The sequence below is a fragment of the Choloepus didactylus genome, chromosome 2 (assembly GCF_015220235.1).
Source record: "Choloepus didactylus isolate mChoDid1 chromosome 2, mChoDid1.pri, whole genome shotgun sequence".
Taxonomy (NCBI): domain Eukaryota; kingdom Metazoa; phylum Chordata; class Mammalia; order Pilosa; family Megalonychidae; genus Choloepus; species Choloepus didactylus.
Genome location: NC_051308.1, coordinates 182,360,096 through 182,379,126, shown reverse-complemented (window position 1 = coordinate 182,379,126; position 19,031 = coordinate 182,360,096). Strand labels below are relative to the sequence as shown.

The 19,031-nt window shown below is 34.0% G+C and overlaps 2 protein-coding genes across 16 annotated transcripts in view; one reads left to right on the top strand and one right to left on the bottom strand.

The window, feature by feature from the left end:
- ALG6 (ALG6 alpha-1,3-glucosyltransferase) overlaps window positions 1-9,938 on the top strand; it is a 124,173-nt gene extending 114,235 nt beyond the window's left edge. For 3 of the 6 annotated variants that reach the window (XM_037827029.1, XM_037827025.1, XM_037827027.1), the window contains one exon: window positions 3,286-4,502. In XM_037827029.1, coding sequence (XP_037682957.1) covers window positions 3,286-3,483 — 198 coding nt within the window. In that variant the 3' untranslated portion in view covers window positions 3,484-4,502. Of the gene's footprint in view, window positions 1-3,285; window positions 4,503-8,990 lie in introns of those variants that run through there. The other 3 variants (XR_005215338.1, XM_037827026.1, XM_037827030.1) reach the window with 3 other exon arrangements.
- The window catches only part of LOC119527217 (integrin subunit beta 3 binding protein), a 172,823-nt gene that overhangs the window by 40,126 nt on the left and 113,666 nt on the right, over window positions 1-19,031 (bottom strand). For 3 of the 10 annotated variants that reach the window (XM_037827033.1, XM_037827039.1, XM_037827040.1), the window contains 3 exons: window positions 18,838-18,931; window positions 18,385-18,444; window positions 16,367-16,541 (listed from right to left, as the gene is read on the bottom strand). In XM_037827033.1, coding sequence (XP_037682961.1) covers window positions 16,468-16,541; window positions 18,385-18,444; window positions 18,838-18,931 — 228 coding nt within the window. In that variant the 3' untranslated portion in view covers window positions 16,367-16,467. Of the gene's footprint in view, window positions 1-7,222; window positions 9,306-9,585; window positions 9,859-11,552; window positions 11,599-13,589; window positions 13,641-16,366; window positions 16,542-18,384; window positions 18,445-18,837; window positions 18,932-19,031 lie in introns of those variants that run through there. The other 7 variants (XM_037827037.1, XM_037827038.1, XR_005215340.1 and 4 more) reach the window with 6 other exon arrangements.

Below are 19,031 nucleotides of genomic sequence, written 5' to 3'. Positions count from 1 at the left end.
AGGGTAAGCAAGGGAAAGAGAAATAATGGGAGCTAAGAACAGAGAGGTAATGTGGATAAGGGAATTATACCATGACTTAAGTTTGTTAAAGGTCATTATGGCAACTGTGTGGAGACGAGATGTGGCTAATAGAATTTTTTTATCATATTTTTAAATTGTAGAATATAACATGTATACCCCAGAGGCAATAGCCTCTTCAAGAACATCAACTAGGTGTGTCCCCTTTTCAACTTGAATAATTTACGGTGGTCACTGCCTAGATATCCCTGAAGATTGGAAAAGCGATTAAACTAGAGAAAGGGATAGCAACAGACAAGATGGAATTTAACAAAGGATTTTGAATACTGAATCTTTATATAATTTTCTTTTTCTTAGTTGCTGGGGTATTAGAATAGCTAGAAGGAAAGAATTGAAATGGTGGAACTGTAACACATAGCATCCTTTGAAATTTGTTTTGTAGCTACTTGTTAAATTGTAATTTGAAAGCTATCACCTTTTTGTATATATATGTTATATTTTACAATAAAGAAATAACTGAAACTATGGTACTCTAACTCCTAACTTTGGAAATTTCCTATATAACTACTTGTTAAAGCATATTTTGAAAGATTTTTTTTTGCATGTTTTATTTCACAATAAGGAAATAACTGAAACTGTGGAACTGTAACCTATAATATTCTTTGAAATTTGTTCTCTAACTACTTGTTAAATTTTTAAAAGAGATGATGGTGCCGTGGACCAAGGTAGCAGTGGACATGATTAGAAGTAGTCGGGTTCTGGATATATTTTGAGGATAGAGCTGACAGGATTTGCTGGAGTTTTGAGAGAACAGGTTTTTGGCATGAGTGACCCAATGGATGAAATTGCCATTGATGAGTGGGAGAAGACTGTTGAAGGAACTTTTTTGCTGTAGGGTGTGGAAGTGTGGGGAGATCAAGAGTTTAGTTTTTGTGTTAATTTTAGATGCCTATTAGACATTCAAATGGAGTATTAAGAAGCACTTGGATTTGAGTGAAGTTTCAGAGAGGTTCAGGCTGGAAACAGTAATTTGTGAGTGTTTAGCATATAGAAGGTAATTAAATTGTTGACACTGGAGAACTCACCAAGGACCTAAGTGTAGATTGATAAAAGGACTCTGTACTGACCCCTGGGACACTATAATGCATAGAGGTAAGGGACATGAGGAGGAACAAGCAAAGGAATCTGAGAAGGAATAACAAGTGAGGTGAGAGGAAACTAGGAGAGTGTAGTGTCATGGAAGTTCAGTGAAGGACATGTTTGGAGAATATGGGAATGGTGTGCTATTTCAAATACTGCTGAGGGAGCAAAGGACATTAAGAAATGACCATTGGATTTGGTACAATGGAAGTCACTATGGATCTGTGACCAGAGCAGTTTTAGTTTCTTGGAGTGGTTGGGATGGGAGCCCGATTTGTTTGGGTTCACTAACGAATGGGGGAATTGGGCACAAGTTATGGGCAACTCTTTTGGGAGACTTGCTGTAAGGAGGAGCAGACTAATGGGGTGACAGGTAGAGGAAGAGAGGGTTTTGTTTTAAAAGGAAGAAATTTCAACATGTCTGTGAACATGATTCAAGGTCATGGCATCATACCATTTCAACCATCCCATATTTCTTTAAGTTTGAAACATTTATTTTGATGATTTCACTTCAGGCAACCCACTAAGGTTGTCTCAGGGATTTTCCTTTTGGAGGATACTTGCAGACTGTTTATGTTCATAAGCCTATTTTGGCTCCCATTCTTCCCACTCCTTCATCTAGGATGAATACTGCATTTGTTACTCTCTATTCACGTCTTCCTGATCCTTTCATAATATAGCCATTAAAGTATCCTTTCTGGTTCCATTTATGTCCCATCTTCTTCATGAAAGTCACTGACTACTGTTATCTCACTGCTTGCTTTCCACATTTACTTGAGTAGCTTCTGTGTATCTATATGGTGTGCTGAGATAAATGAATAAGGTGAGATTTGGCTAGTCCTTATCTTAAAGGAGTTCATAGTTTAGAGCTAAACTGTTCAATAGAGTAGCCATTAAACATGTGGAAATTAAAATTTAAACTTACTAAAATTAAATAAAATTAAAAATTCAGTCCAGAAGACTGTGTTTTCTTTATGATAGCATTAGCTTATCAAAAACCTTCAGTGAATAAATATGTGTAATATAATTTTCCATTTACCATGGAAAAATTTTTCATAGATGGTTGTTCCGATTTGCTAATGCAGAATACCAGAAATGGATTGGCTTTTATAAAAAGGGGCTTATTTGGTTACACAGTTAGAGTCTTAAGGCCGTAAAGTGTCCAAAGTAACACATCAACAATTGGGTACCTTCACTGGAGGATGGCCAATGGTGTCCGGAAAACCTGTTAGCTGGGAAGACACATGGCTGGCATCAGCTCCAGAGTTCTGGTTTCAAAATGGCTTTCTCCCAGGACGTTCGTCCCTAGGCTTCAGCTCCTAAAAATGTCACTCTTAGTTGTTCTCTCTTAGCTTCTCTGGAGCAAAAGTCTGCTTTCAAAGGCTGTCTCCAAAATGTCTGTAAGCTGAAGTTCCTCTCTCAGCTTCTGTGCCTTCTTCAAAGTGTCCCTCCTGGCTGTAGCAAGCTTGCTTCTTCTGTCTGAGCTTTTATAGGGCTCCAGTGAACTAATCAAGGCCCACGCTGAATGGGCAGAGCCATGCCTCCATAGAAATTATCTAATCAGAGTTATCATGTACAGTTGGGTGGGTCACATCTCCATGGAAACACTCAATCAAAGAATTACAATCTACTCAACACTAATACATCTGCCCACACAAGATTACATCAGAGATAATGGCGTTTTGGGGGACACAATACATCCAAACAGGCACAGATGGGTTTTCATAGTTAGTCCAGAATTGCACATCCTGTAGAACTCCAGGGCCTTGGGGGATGTCATGAATTTAACCCCAACTAGCAGTATCATCTGTTCCAGATACCTCCCTTCAGTGCCTATGTGGTATGAGACAGGGGTTCTCAGGTTTTGGCTGTACCTGGGAATCATTTGTAGAGCTTTAAAAGATACTCTGATGCCTACTTCCAGAAATTCTCACCTGGGCACTGAGATTTTAAAAAATCCCCAGGTGTTTCTAAGGTGCAGTCAAGGTTGAGGTCCAACAATAAGAGATTGGACCTCCAACCCTCACCTTTAGTTCTATTCATTTACAACTACAAATCACTGTTACCTGTACATTTACATTTTATCTTTTATACTACTCAATAATACTTTCTTCCCCCTTCCTACAGTTTTTTATCTCAGTGGTCACTATGGTCCTTCTGACATTGATGACTATCACATTGGATCCTCCTCAGAAATTACCAGACTTATTTTCTGTATTGGTGTGCTTTGTATCCTGCTTGAACTTCCTGTTCTTCTTGGTGTACTTCAACATTATAATCATGTGGGATTCCAGAAATGGAAAAAATCAGAAGAAAATCAACTAGCTGTATGTATCCCCAAACAAATGTAAAGATGTGAACAGTGTTAAAAAGTTTTGTGAATTTTTTGCTGTGTACAGTGAAACTTTCAATTTGAGAATCATGGAATTACAATTATCACTTTGAGAATCATGGAATTATAGGAAAGGAAATGCTGAGGTCATTGTTGTCTATAGAAAATAAGTGTATGTGAGGACCAAAGCCCAGAGGAGGCTTTTCTTTTCTAACTATTGATTGGACAAGACAGATTATAATTTCATTAGCATTCATAGCTATTCAAGTGGGAAGATAAAAGAAAAAAATTCCTTAATTCCAATGTTTACTTAGGAAATGTGCTTTATGAGTTGTCATCTCTTGAAAAATTGCAAATGCAGTGAGCTTAATGGGAGAATGTAACCCTTTCTTTTTGAAGTACATCTCTAAGTTTGGTATTCAAATTTAGTTTTCCTCATACTTTAAAAGAAAATAAGATGTATTTTAGGACAGGTTCAGTTATTTTCATTGCTTAGAAGTAACCTCAGGGAATTAAACTGCTTGAAGTTTGATGATGCCTTATTACATGTACAAATTTGATTCTTTTTTAACAAGGCAGATAAACTGTGTTTACTTCCAAGAATGCTGATTTACTTGAATGTAGTTTAAAAAATGAACTTTCCTGAACTTAAATCTGAGTTTTAAATCTAAGTAGTTTAAGTATTTTTAATTACTCATGTTCACTAGGTCTAAACTCCCAGGACCATTCTGTTCAAGTTAAGTTGCTTTATACCAGATTCTGATTTTCTCTTATATTTTGTTATGTGGTATGGGCCATCTGAATTACCACTGCCATAACCATTGGTTCATATCATGTTTCACATTAACATGACCCTGTTACTACTGTATCAATCTATATTAAAAGTCCATTTTTATTAAAGTATTCAGTTGGTACAAAAAATGTATTATATCCATGTGTATGTAGCGTCTCATATAAAGATGTGTTTACTTTTGTCTCTTGTGATAAAAATAAAACAATTATTTTACCATCATCCTAATTTTAAGCAAATATACTCCTTTCATAATATAGCTGTTGGAACATATTAAATGGTGGTGTATTTTAAAACAATCAAGTCAAGCACATACACACATAAAGAAAATTTAGTTCTGGACATGGACAGCCACAGCTGATGCTAGAATGTATGTATTTCTAAGTCTGTAAGTCTGATAAAGGAAATGTGTTTAAACAAAGCAAAAGTCAAGAAATATTTCTTTCTCAAAGCAAATGTGTGTAAAGACTCAAAGGGCAGGTCAGCACAGAAAAGCAGCCTTGAATCACTGCGGAATCAGCAGGAACACTGCTGTCCATGGTCACCATCTGTAATCACTGTGCCCAAATGTCAGTCTTGGCTGCCTGATTTTTATTTTTTGTAATTATATACTAGTGTTTAACAGAGGATGTTGATTTAAATCAAATTAGAGATGAGGAAATTCCAAGTTGTACTTTTAACTTCTAAATAATTGGAGTAGAGAAGCTTTATTATTTGAAAATAAAGTATTATTAAATAGTAAAAGTATTATTTAAATAGTAAAATGGAATTCAAGGCATCTTATAAATTATATACATAAGAATACATTTTTTCAGATGATAAAATGTATTGCATTACAGTGGATCTTTTATGGAGAATTGAAGCAATTATCTGAGTGAGTAAGTTAAGAGTCTCTTGTATCAGAAACCAATTTAAGAAGAATCCACCTCAGACTTTGAGGTCCTAGATCCAAAACACTAAGACCACAGAAATGGATAATTTTAAAGCATTTCTTCTAGCTAAACTCAGGGTTAAAAGGGTACTTTAATACGATATTTAGAATATGCAAAAATATTAAAGATAGAAAGATTGCTCATTGTCTTCACTGATGGTACCTGTCAAATAATTTTCAAGTTCAGTTTAGAGAGAGGGGCCATTTCTGAGAAATGCACTTTTCTCTGTTGCCAATAAACTTAGTTCTGCTTCTTAAAATGAAGCGAAAAGGATGTACATTCATGTATCAAATATGAGGCAAACAGAAGTCATTTTCCCTAGAGGCCTTAGGGAGGGGAGAAAAATCCCCAAGGTAGCATTCTGTCCAAATGATAAACCAAAACTAAGTGAGTGAAATATTTACAAAAGTCAAGGCAGCCAAAGGAGCCTCTCTATTCAATAGAAAGAAAGAGATGGAAAGAATATAACTGAATAATAGTTGGAGTAATACAATGGTTTCAAGTGTCAACTGGTCTTTTCCTGTTCATTGGAAGATCAGGGCCAAGTGTATCCCCTCCCAGCCCCACATAAACATTAGTTTTGTGGGGGGGTCTTTTTGCTTTGTCCTTCATGTGGCCTCCAAGGGTGATAAAGCGAGAGTCATCTGATCAACAACAAAGAGAACTGGGAAATGATTCTTAGGAGACCCAGCTGTTCTGAAAGGCAAAAAGCTTAGTACATCAAGAGGTCAGACATACAGTAACTGATTTAATAGCATTAAGCACATACCTACATAACTTGGATTGTATATGAAAGCAATCTATTTTTTAACCCTTTATTTCCTGACTAATAGGCTGTTTTATATGTGTTTTGGCTTATATCCTAAAGATAGTTTTTAATGCTAGAAAAACCCTTTTTGGTATATTTTAGGAAGCATCCTAATATAAGGACTATGTCATAAAGTAGTCTTATATTTAGCAGATTTTTAAATAAAAATCTTATTTAAATGGTACAAAGAAAATCATTAATGAAGGCACTTGGGTTTAATAGTTACTTGGGTTACTGTACTGTACTTATATCATCTATAGTAATAGTTTTTTTACAACACATTTTCATTTTCATTTTGAGAGGTGAATCTGAAATTTCTATAAATGGGAAATTAGTAATTTTCAACCTCAATTTATTAAGTTTTGTTCCATATTTTCATAAAATATTTTTATGTCCATGATATACTGAATTAAATGGCATAGTAATATCTTGTAATAATTTTGTCAAAACTCAGGGCATTTTTTCCCCCTGTGGATATGGTTGAAGTATAGGATTTTTAAAAAATCTATGTTATCAAAATATTAAGTGAATATCCTTGCTCTTAGGAAATGTACATGGAAATATTGTGTTCAAGGAACACAATGTATGCAACCTGCTGTCAAATCTTTAGTAGATTGATAAAGACAGACAGATGAACTAATACAAAATGTTAAAAGTTGGCAAAATGTTAACAGTCAGTAGGTCTAGGTATGCGGGTGGGGTCTGTTGGAGTTTTCTGTATGGTTTTTGTATTATTTTTACAACTGACCTGTAAGCTTGGAATTACTTCAAAATAAAAAGTTTTTTTAAAAAGAGTATATTCTGTGATTTTCACAGGACCCCTCCTTTATTTTGTGACAGCATAAAAATGATAAAACATCAGAGAAAAAGTAGAAATTTAAGTTAATGCTGCAAAATAATTTGAAGATCACATGCTATCCCATAAGAAAGGTCTTTATTTAAATTCTGTACTGAAAAATGCTTTATAAAAGGTGTGAAATTTTAAAATGTTATATTTTTCTTTACAAGTGTAGGAAAAATTAGAGTATAACTCATTCATAAGATAGTGGCTATATAATAGACTGGATAAGTTAAAAACATTTTAGAAAGAAATTTATAAATTAATAAGCAGCTGAGGATTTAACTGGGCAAACTGGTTTTCTGATTCCAGTCAACATTAGATTCATTATGAGTTTCAGGAAAACATATAGCTCTACCAAAAGTGCCATTTTTCATAAATGCTTTATTAAGTCTATCCACAAGCACTAAAAGTATAAAAATAAGCATATGTGATACAGACTGTAAGTCAAGATTCTCTTATACATGTCGACTTATACTAAAGGGTTATGAAGAAATGTATTATTTACATTGATGTTATCTGCTGGTGTGTGTAGAAAGTTTAAATTAGCTGCAAGAAATTTTATATAGACATGCACCTGCCTAGCGCTATGAGCTGGTATTTACTGGGCAGATTAATTACAAACATATCTTCTGTTCCTTTAAATATGATCAGGCAGATGGAGAAGTTGGTGTTCACAGTAGCTGCATTTCTTCTAAAGGCCTGTGGGATATGAAAGATGATTATTAAATCATCAAGAGTTAGGTTCCAAATTAACATGCACCTCACCAAGACTTTAGAAATAATTTAAGCACTCATTTACCATGCAATTTGTTACCTAGTTTAGATACTTGTAATCTCTCATTTGCTTTTTTTTTTTGAGTCTTCTATGTAAGAGGCACCTTCACAAATAATTGTGAATATGAAGACTTTGACATAGCACTCTTCACCTTATGTGAATATGGATCTTAAAGGACATACTTCTGAGAGGATTTAAGAATTCCAACACAAGTTTCTGTTTGGGCAGTGGAAAGGTTTTGGTAATGTATAGTGGTGATGGTAACACAACATTGTGAATGTAATTGACACCACTGAATTATACTTCTGAATGTGGTTAAAAGGGGAAATTTTAGGGGGTTTGTATGTTGCTAGAATAAAAATTTAAAGGGGGAAAAAACCACCAGAGGACTGTATAACATAAACAGCAAACCTTAATATAAACTATGAACAATAATATTACAATTATAATGTTCTCTCATCAATTGTAACAAGGTACCACAATAATGCAAAATGTTAAAAATGAGAGTGAGTATATGGGAATTTTGTATTTTCTGCATGATCTTGCTGTAAATCAACAACTTCTCTAATTAAAAAAAACAAAAACAAAAAACCCCACAAAACCCTCCAGTGTGACCTATGGCAAAAACCAAATATATGCCTTTCTTCCATGAGCCTAAAGGGCCTTTCAGCAGGTGTTTCCTACAACAGCTGTCAAAACAAGAAAAGACGGTATTTTCTACGATAGATTACTATTCAGTGTGTGTCCCTCTGGGGCCTCCTAGTGGTAGCAGAGGCTCTTGTCTATTTGGACTTAGGACCCGTGTGTGAGAAGAAACCTTTGAAAACAGCAGCCATTGGCAACTGACATACATTTCCAATAGGGCATGTGGATCATTCTCTTCTGAAATGTCCCTTCCTTGCTTAGAGCTGTAAAGCTTTGAAGAAGTAGAGCATGGTAGTTACTTGCGTTTCCTCTCTCCTAAGAGTCCACATGTATTCTGTTTCCTGTCCTAGAAAACATGTTGACAACCCAGCTCTTACCAACTCTTATTTTAGGGCATGGTCTGCATTCCTATAGAAGATTTTAAGCACTCTAGGGTTCACCTAATCTCTTAATAGCTTCATAGGCTACTGATACAAAGTTATCAGAACTATGATAATTGTGTAGAGGAAATGCCTGTTATTTATTAAATAGTTACCATGAGGCAGGTACTAACTAGACTAGTTTGAACAGCACCACAAAGTAATTACCAGTCCCATTTTATAATCTAAGTTTAGGGGAACAAATGCCTTGTTAAAGGTCATACAGCTAAATAGGTAGAAGAGTTGGTGCTAGACCTCTAATTCCAAATCCCTTTCTCTTACCATGCCAGGTCTTGTTACTGATCATGGCTGCTGTGAGAAATGTGCTGAGACCAAATCCAGGATTCAACATGAAGAAATACTTGAGTAATGTGATGCATGTCATAGCACAAGAGTAGGGAGTAATAGCATTTATATATACTTATCTCTACTGCCATGCTGGTTCTTGAGATGAACATCACAAAAGCAAATGAAAGGTAATTTAGATACACTGATGTAGGTCATGAACAGTATTTTGACAGGACTCATCCTTCACATAGCAACCACATTCTTCTTCTTAAAACATATTTTGGGTTGTTACTTCTCCAATCTTCACTGGCCCACCGCTGCTTAATAAATAAAGTCCAAATTTATCAGCTTGGTGATCAAAACTGTCTATGAGTGGCCTAAATCTACCTTTCCATAATCCTGCTTCTCTGTTTTGTCCATGCTTTCTCTCTGCCGAGCATGTTTACACAGCCCATCAAAATTAAGCCTATTTCAAATTCCAGCTTCTTAGTCAAGTATGAAGCTTCCATTCCTAGACCCAGATGCCTCTCTGTCAAAGACAACGTAGAGTGAAATATCTACAACTGATTTTAAACTTATGAAACCTTAAATAATTACCTCATGGCTGTTTGAAGCCATGTACCCCAGAAAAGACCATGTTCTTTTAATCCATTCCTGTGGTTGCAAACCTGTTGTGGGTGGCCTTTTGGTTAGGTTATTTCAATTTGAGATGTTACCCACTCCATTCAAGGTGGATCTTAATCCCTCTACTGGAGTCCTTTGTGAGAGGATAAAGGACAGCAAAAGCAGTGTGAGTTTAGAGAGAAAATCCCCGGAGATGCCAAGAGAAGACCCACAGAATCTCAGAGAGGAGGCCACTGGAACCAGGAGCTGAAAGCAAAGAAACCCAGGAGTAAAGGAACAGCAGATGAGAGCCATGTGCCTTGCTATCTGACAGAGGAACCCGGAATACCAGCAGCCTTTCTTCAGAGAAGGTATCTTCCTCATGATGCCTTAATTTGGACATTTTCACACCCTTAGTACTGTAAATTTGTAAGCTAATAAATCCCCATTGTAAAAGCCAACCCATTTTTGGTACACTGCATTCTGGCAGCTTTAGCAAACTTAACCACCTCATCACCGTAACCTTATGTGATCTGTTTGTTGTGAATTCCTATAACATTACTTATTTCATTTGGTACTTACAGCAGAAAGAAACATTTATACTCAGTTCAAAGAGGAATGAAGTTCTGTTAACCCTTCCTTTCTCCACACCCCGTGAAAGAGTGACAAATTTGGTATGTCCAGAGTGTTCACTGGTCCACATTTTACCATTAATATTACAGGTCACTCAGCTTTTAGTTTCCTTTTCACTGCTTACTCTCAACTCCAGTAGGCCTTTGTGCCTCCGAATTTCATGTGGTAAGGAGAGTAGCCCATTCTATCTCTCTTGACCTGCAACCGGTCACTTAAGGCAGGTCTACGGTCTTCACGGTGTTAGAGGCTCACGGAAGATCTGTTTCAAAGATCCAGCTTTCTCCTCAGGTTCAGGAGAGCACATAGGGTTCAAGATTTAGATTCACTGTGGTAGAGAGGAGGTCCACTTCTGCCTCGGGCATAATCCACATTAGTTACCCAGCTTCTGCAGAGGGCCTGCCCTGTTGGAGGTTATCAGTTCCCTCACTAATCACTAATAAGTTGATACACTAATCCTCATTGTATGTATTTGCTATTGGCCAGAACTGGGAAAGATGAAGGGTCTGAATTTGCATTACTTATTATAGCTTGCCTTATATTATTATTTTTTTCATGTATAATATAAAACATGTATCCTTAGCTCTGGATTATTAGATTTCAAAGTAGATTTTGGGCATTATGCACAGTCCTATTTTCATAGTAAACCTTTCATGTTTTTGTTAACCAAATGATTTAACCACATTGTTCCTAGATAAAGCATCCCAGACTTTTGCTTCTCTGTTAACATTAGCCCAAATCATGCCTTTTCTCTGCTTCCACCCCGCCCCCCTTTTAATGGTCTTAGCACTCTGTGGCCTCTGGGTTGCTTTCTCCCTTGCTCTCTTTTTTATTCCAACATTTAAAGGCTTTGGGAATGAAATTTATATGGGGTGGTTACCCCCACTTAATAATATAGGTCACGAGGAATAATTGAAGTGTGAGGGAAGACACGCAAGTTGACCATCAGAGGTTTCCAGGGCATAGTACAAAAGCATGGAGTTTAGTACCCTCCCTTGTTCATCTCAGGTGGGCAGCTATGACAAATGTACAAATGAAGAGCAATGAGAGAACATGGAGAAGCAAAATCTAAGAAGAGTGTAAAGGTGAGTTCCATGCAGGTTTGGAGAATGGGTATGATATTGACAACAATGTGGGAAAAAACATGCCAGACAGAGGAGATGAGTGAAAAGAAAATGGGAAAGGCAAGCTGTATCTAGGGAATGGTAAGTGATCTGGAATGACTGAGACACAACAGGGAGAATTTGGAAAGGTAAGCTGTGGTCAGATCAGGGAGAGTACTGAATGTTGATCTAAATTTGGATTTTATTATGAATATGGTAGAGTGATACCTTGTAAAACATAGAATGTCCACAACTCTGTCAGTAGTAGGATAGGCTGTAGAGAGAACAGATCATAGGGCAGAGAGGCAGGTTACAAGGGGATGATGACAATCTGGAAGGGGAATAATGAAAGAATAAACTAATGCAATGGGCATGGAAAGGAGAATTGGAGAATTTAAACGTTTTCAAAAGTGATATAATCTGGCAGCAGTTTGGATGTGGGGACAAAAAGAGAATTTGCAGTTCTGAGCCTGATAAAGGGAATAAATACGTAAATCCTTAGAAAAATAGGAGGAGGAACAATTTTTTGGGGAAATCAATGTACATGGGGAACATTTTATGGCAGCTGAGACGGTGGGTTTATTGCTTAGGAGTAAGGCCATATATATAGATTTGGAAACCATATACATTGGGGTGAGAAAGTCAAGGGAATGAATGAGAACACTTAGAAAGTGCTCCAAGTCAGAATATAAGACAATCCAAAAAAGAACCCAGAAAACATCTCAAAGGTCAGGTCACATTTCATTTCACTGTTTCAAGTTTTACTTCATTTCTCTCTGTTGCTTCCCACTAAAAGGGAAACTGGTAGCTCACCCTTAATCCTTTCAAGTTTCTTGAAGGTACTACTCAAAGACCCAGAAGTCTAACACGTGATGATCTTTACTACAATCCATAAACACAAAGCTAGTCTCAGTTCTCTAGGTTCTTTATAAGTTTATTAATAAGACTATCATATACTAAATGTGTATGTTCATTAAAAAATGTGTAAATATGAATGTGGGTTTATGATCACCATCTAATCACTGTTGGATTTTTATGGGTCAAAAATGTTATAAAATGTGTAATCCTATAATGAGTGAATATGTGTACATGTGTGTATGTATGTATCTATCAAATCCATACTTAATATATATAAAGTCCTTAACCAGTAGTGGAACTGACATTCATAGATTACTGCTACTGTGTAGTGGTGAAGAGCATGGGCTCTGGTACCAGACATACTCAAATTAGGTGATTCTGGGGCAAAGCCGTTAACCTCTTTGTGCCTCAGTTCCTTACCTGTAATATAAAGATAGTAACTGTATCTACCTTACATAAATTGTTGTGAAGATTAAATGGGGTAAGTATAAACTGTTAAGTGTCTGGCACATAGGAAGTACTCAGTAAATGTTAGCTATTAATATAGAATATTATTGTACACAACAAAATGAATATTTTAGTGTATGAAAGTGATGCAATTTTCTATATATTGTAAGAACTGCAAATATTTTAAGAACAGCTAATCTGTTAGCTAATATTAATTACTTGAGATATTATTTCCAAAGAACTGTATTTTCAGGATAAAATATAATTCTTTCATTTTGCTTTAGTATTTTCCAAAAGATAGCAGCAGAAAATATCTGGTTAACATCTAAGAATCTTAATTAATATTGATGCTACTAAGTCTGGGATGCCAATTTTTTGATAATGTGAACCTTCTGTTATAGTTACACTATAAATTAATATCATTGCTTCTAACCAATATTATAATAAGCTTTATAAATATATTATTTTTACTCTTATCACTGAATTCATAGGAATTGTTTTGAAGGTACAATTATCTAACATAATTATTTACTTACTTTAGTACATTTCTGAATTTAACAGACTGGTTATATCTTGTTCAGTCCATGTATCCTATAGAAACTATAACCCACCTGTCAGTATCTAGTTGGCTGTTAATACTAAAAGCACTCAATTAATGGCCTTTTCTTTATACTCAGTTAAAAATATGCCCTTTATGAGTTTTAAAGCTAGCCTGGTCAGCTTGAGAGGGTTCTTTTTCAATCAACCTCTAACTCACTGAATAGACATAACCTGTTAGACTGCACTCCTGTTTATAAGACTAGATTAGACATCATTTCAACTGAAGCTCCAAAGCGTCATGTACTTATTTTCTTTATAGAAAGACAGTACCAAATCTGATAATGTAAATAAAATGTTTCCATCTGAACAAAACAGTGCAATTTAACAAGGTCAAACTTAATTAGAAAGGTGAAACTGTACCTCAGTTTAAAATAGCTTTAAGGAATTCATAGCTGTCAAGATGACATAATTCTATAAGAAAGGAGAAAGATTTTTTTTCAGAAACAGTTCAAAGTAACTTATCACTGTATATTTTGCAGAATAAAAACTGAATCAAAATGAAATTAAGATAAAGAACCTAAATCTAAAGTTTTACTTTACATTATAAATAGTAGCTTTGGGGCTATACATCCACATTTCAACATCCAATGAGTTAGCCTAATTCCTATTTCAGAACATACATTTCATAATTTAGTATGAAAACTGCCAAAAAATTTATTATGATGTATGCTTACTGCCACTGTTAATATACTCTTTATGCTTTATGATAATTACTTGCCTTTTTTGCTAGCTTCTATACTCCTGAGGGCAGGACTATGACTCCCTTGTTCATCAGTGTATCCTCAATGCTGGAATAGTACTTGGCTCATAGTAGACATTCAATAAATTAAAATTAATTAGCAAATAAATGAATGTATGTTAAGGGCACTTGAGGTATGTAAGGAGAGCAATTTATACATAAATATTTGAAAATATTTAGGTAAATTCCTTTAAAAAGTTCTTGGGGTGGCCATTTGGTTTTCTTTCATTCATTGAACATGCATTGTGAACCATCTCTGCAGGTCCGTATTACACTTTGGGGATACACTGTAGAGATAATTAAGACTTTTTTGTTTTTGCCATGGAGAAATCCAGAAATAGAATTACAGACAATTATAATTCACTACAACATGCTACCATGATACATTTATACACATTCAGACAAGTGTTGTGAGAGCCTAGAAGATGAAGCAATTTAGCTTTGCCTAGGGGAGCTGGGCAGAACTTCACAGAGGATGTGACATCACTATAAAGGATGAACAGGAGTTTGCTAGGCAGAGGAGGAAAGGGCACGCTAAGTAGAGGGAGAAGCAGCAGAGATATCTGGAGTCTTACAAGACAGATTCCACGGGGCTGAGGTGTATGGTGTGAATAGTGTGAATAAAAATGGCTACATTTCTTCTAGGTGAAGTCTGAGCTGAAAGAAAAGTCACCTAATATTTACTTGTTACACAAATCTTGCTTTTAACTATATAATTTGCTATATAATACCATAGATATCTGCTTTACTATTATATGTGTTTTGAATATGTAAACCACTTACCTTTGGGGGGGGTGGTTGACTACTTTAAAGGTTAAAATGGAAAAATGGAAAAATATGGTCACCTGTCAGGTGATATAAGACCAATTTCTACTAAATGTACTAAAATAATTTTTCTCCACCTCAAAAACAGTTAGTCTTCAGTCTATTCATTACTGTCTTTTTATAGTATTTTTATTTAATAAAACCTATTAAGACTACCATACAAATCTCTTTACTTATGCTTTTATCTTTTAACTGATCAATTTTTATATTGCTGACATCCCTGCTTCACCATTTGCTCATTTAAAAATTCATAGTATGTGAGAAATGTCTCTGGAGAAAATGTCTATAAAATTTGTTACAGCTGGCAAATGTGTATGAGTCAGTGATAGCACATGACTAAATGCTTCAAAGAAAATAAAATTTGTTTCTGTAGTAAGCAGAACTGTTTAAATGTTATTTATTTTTATGTTTCAAAGAAAATATATTGTGAAGTGCTGCATTGATTTAATACGCAACAATGCCTGTGTACACGCTGTAGAAGGAAAATTTATGAAACCTTTGCACAACTCCTTTAATTGAATTTTCCAAATCTCTCACCACACACAAATAATCAATATCTTCTGCAGAGAAAACCAGTCAGAATTATTACAGCCTTTCTTTTCAATTTTGTTCTCATCAGCACATACAGAGTACCTGGATATTTGTAATGTCTGATAGCAAGATACTTACACCTTTTAAACGCATAATTGCTATTAAGTGAGTTCAAATCTATGGTTTTAAAATATTATACTGATTATTTAAAAGACAAAAATGATCATAATTCTAGTAAAGTACAGAAAAATTTAAATCATAGAAGAAATTATTTAAAAGGCCTTGAAAAATAATAAACCAGTTTTTTTTTCCTCAGATCCTAGACAGATACCAAGTAAGCATTTTTAGCAGTTGAAATGTAACCCCCAAACAGTGATGAACAGTATAAAACAAGAGTATTAACAGTATTAATAGGAAAGGTATGATCCACATACAGCAAACACAATACCTAAGTCCTGAGGACTACAGTTGTACATTAATGTATATTTGTGCCACCAAAATTAATGGCTCCATTTTTTAATCTCCAGATAAACCCAGAATGTTAGAGCATAAAGGGGAATTTTTGTTGTTTCTCCTAAAACTCATCATGTCTAAACTTCAAACCTCAGTGCTTTTAAAACCGAAGTATCTACTTGAAAAAGATATTGTTTAATGTTAAGATATAATAAAAAAATAAAAGGGTAGTAGTAGTCTCTAGGAGTAAAATTACTTAGCTGACAATGATGCATACTTTTTCCAGATTGGGTGGGGAAAGAACATATTTTTAAGTTTAAAAAATACTCAAGTGGCTGGTTAGAATAAAAAGGCAATATCAAACTATTAGAACAAGGATTTAAAATTTCTCCTGTAGTTTAAGAATTTGATAACTTAAATTAGCCTGTTTTATAATGACTGCAGTAAGTTAACTAAAAAAAAAAAAAAACAGTGCTTTTGTGTAAGGTCAGAGCTAGAAATTCTGAAATATTTTCTATTACAACAGCTGAAACAATCAACTTTTGAACAATGTTAAGTTCAGATGGTTACATTTTCATTTAAAATATGCATACTACAACCTACACAATGATTCTCAAAACAGATAAAATATGTTTTGGACTGAAAATAAGTGTCTAGATTTCCTATCTTGGCAACTGCTCTACAATTTGCTTACATTCTTTTCAAAAACATTTTGTTTACTGGAAGTACAGTCGTAGACAAACAATGATGGTATTTTTTAATATCTGGAAAAAAAAAAGAACAGCACTATATAATACCATCTATTGACTAAGGGAATATTTGTATCAAGTTGTTTTAAGTAGAGGTTGATTATGTAAAGTAAATAAATTTCATGCCTTACCATGTGATGCTAATGTGACATTCCATCTGAATCAACCCATTGAATGGTCATGTTTTAAATCTTCAGTATAACAAATTAAAAATAATTATGAAAATTCACATCCAAATCTAACAGTGAAAGAACCTTTCATTCCATTGTTTTCCTAATAGTCATAAAGCCAATATTATTAAGGAAAGTGAAGTTAGGCTTACTTCTTAAGTAATTGAAGAAAGAAAGAAACCTTCCTTTGTTTAAGAAATTTGTATTTAGTAGAAGAGATCCTCTCTTTTCATACATTTCATCAAGGTATTCCGTTTTACAAGGTCCAGTTCTTCTGAAAACTATGCAAATTTCAGTTTTGTATCTTTTCATGCTGTCATATATGTTTTAAATTTCTTTTGAATAAGTTATATAAAGCCTTAACAGTGTATGTCAGATGTTTATTTAAAAGAGTAGAGTGTTATTTTTACAATTATATTCCACCTTTGTAATAAAGGCTGTAGCTTATGTTAAATAACAAAAATAATAAATAAATAATAAGTAAATAATAGAACTAAAAGACCAGTTTGAAGGTGTGATGATAGCATAATGTTGTAATTTTGATATTGTCCAATTTAATTCTTCTAGGAAAATTTTATAAGAATCTGAAGAATACATGTGCAGAGAGAGTTAAATGGCAACCATGTCAGTAACATTATAATGATCACTCTTAAGTTGGTCAAAAGTTTCTAGTAATTTACAGTCCATAATTATGCTGCTTACTGAGGTATAGAGGGATTCAGATACGTCTTATGGGAGCTTAAAAAGAAAAATGAAAACATATATTTCTATCATTATTTGGGTGTGGTTCTGAAATGAAAAGGAAATCTCTTGAATGAAGCCAGCTTCCTTTTGTTTCAACTAAGAAACTGAAAGAAGAAAAAGTAAATAAAATTACTAATTTGATATAATTAGGAGAGATTAATGTTTGTTAGGAATATAGGAAACAAACCATACTGTGAAATGCTCAGAGCCATAAGAGTTCACAGTAGTTCAAATATCATTCATGATTTGCAAGTTTCCAGAACACTGGTTAAAAGTAACTTTTTAATACTTTTTTTATCCTTCTAATGCACCATTAAAACCTGTGATATATTAATGCATTATTGCCCTATTTGTATTCTCAAAAAGAATTTTTAATAAAAAGACAAAATTTAAATTTTAACCTGAAAGGTATATAAAGAAGACATTAAAAAGTTCAATTATCCAGGAAGTTAGTCTTACCAGACACATCTGCTAAACTCAATATAACGTTTTTCAAACGAGATTCATGGTCTTTTAAAAGAACATAGTAAAAAGGAGTCATGATGAAAAACTTGATACAAATATTCCCTTAGTCAATAGATGGTATTATATAGTGCTGTTCTTTTTTTTTCCAGATATTAAAAAATACCATCATTGTTTGTCTACGACTGTACTTCCAGTAAACAAAATGTTTTTGAAAAGAATGTAAGCAAATTGTAGAGCAGTTGCCAAGATAGGAAATCTAGACACTTATTTTCAGTCCAAAACATATTTTATCTGTTTTGAGAATCATTGTGTAGGTTGTAGTATGCATATTTTAAATGAAAATGTAACCATCTGAACTTTACATTGTTCAAAAGTTGATTGTTTCAGCTGTTTGTAATAGAAAATATTTCAGATTTTCAGTTTTAAATACTGAAATGAGATAAAGGGGTCTCTTCATGTGATAAAACACAAATCTTTACCTTTGTTAGGAGGTTCTGAACTCCTTTTTTCAAACAGGTTTTGTTTTGTTACTTTTGTCACTAAAAGAAAAAAAATCCCATGTTAAAAATTAACATAGAATATGAATAATTTCTCACTACTTGGAAGAAACTTTATGAAAAATTCAAAGTAATACATATTTATAGGTATCAAATATAAGATATAATACTTCATCATATCTTATTAAAATATGAACACTACATATAAAAAGCCTACTACTAGTTTTCAAGATATATTATTTTCCTTCACAATCAAGAAAAGCCCCCAAATAATATTATTTCGGTAAAAGAAAAAGGGCTTCTTATTTAAATGAAGGCAATAGTATTTCTATCACATCTAGTAGCACATATAAAGTAGTTTATCAAATTCAAATGTTAGAAAAATTAACAGATTTATCTCTAAAATTACTACTATTGAAAACAAATTCTCCTTACTTAGTTCTTTGGTTTTCTGTATTTCTCTTTTTAAGAAATGTGATGCACAGGAAATACCAAGGAGATTTTCAAGCTCTTTACTGCCCTCCAAAGCCTAAAAAAAGGTCGTCTTAAAATGAGTTATGTAAATAAGTTCTCTACAAATCTAAGATTACTGACAAGTCTAGAAAATATCTTAATACAGTATATTGTTT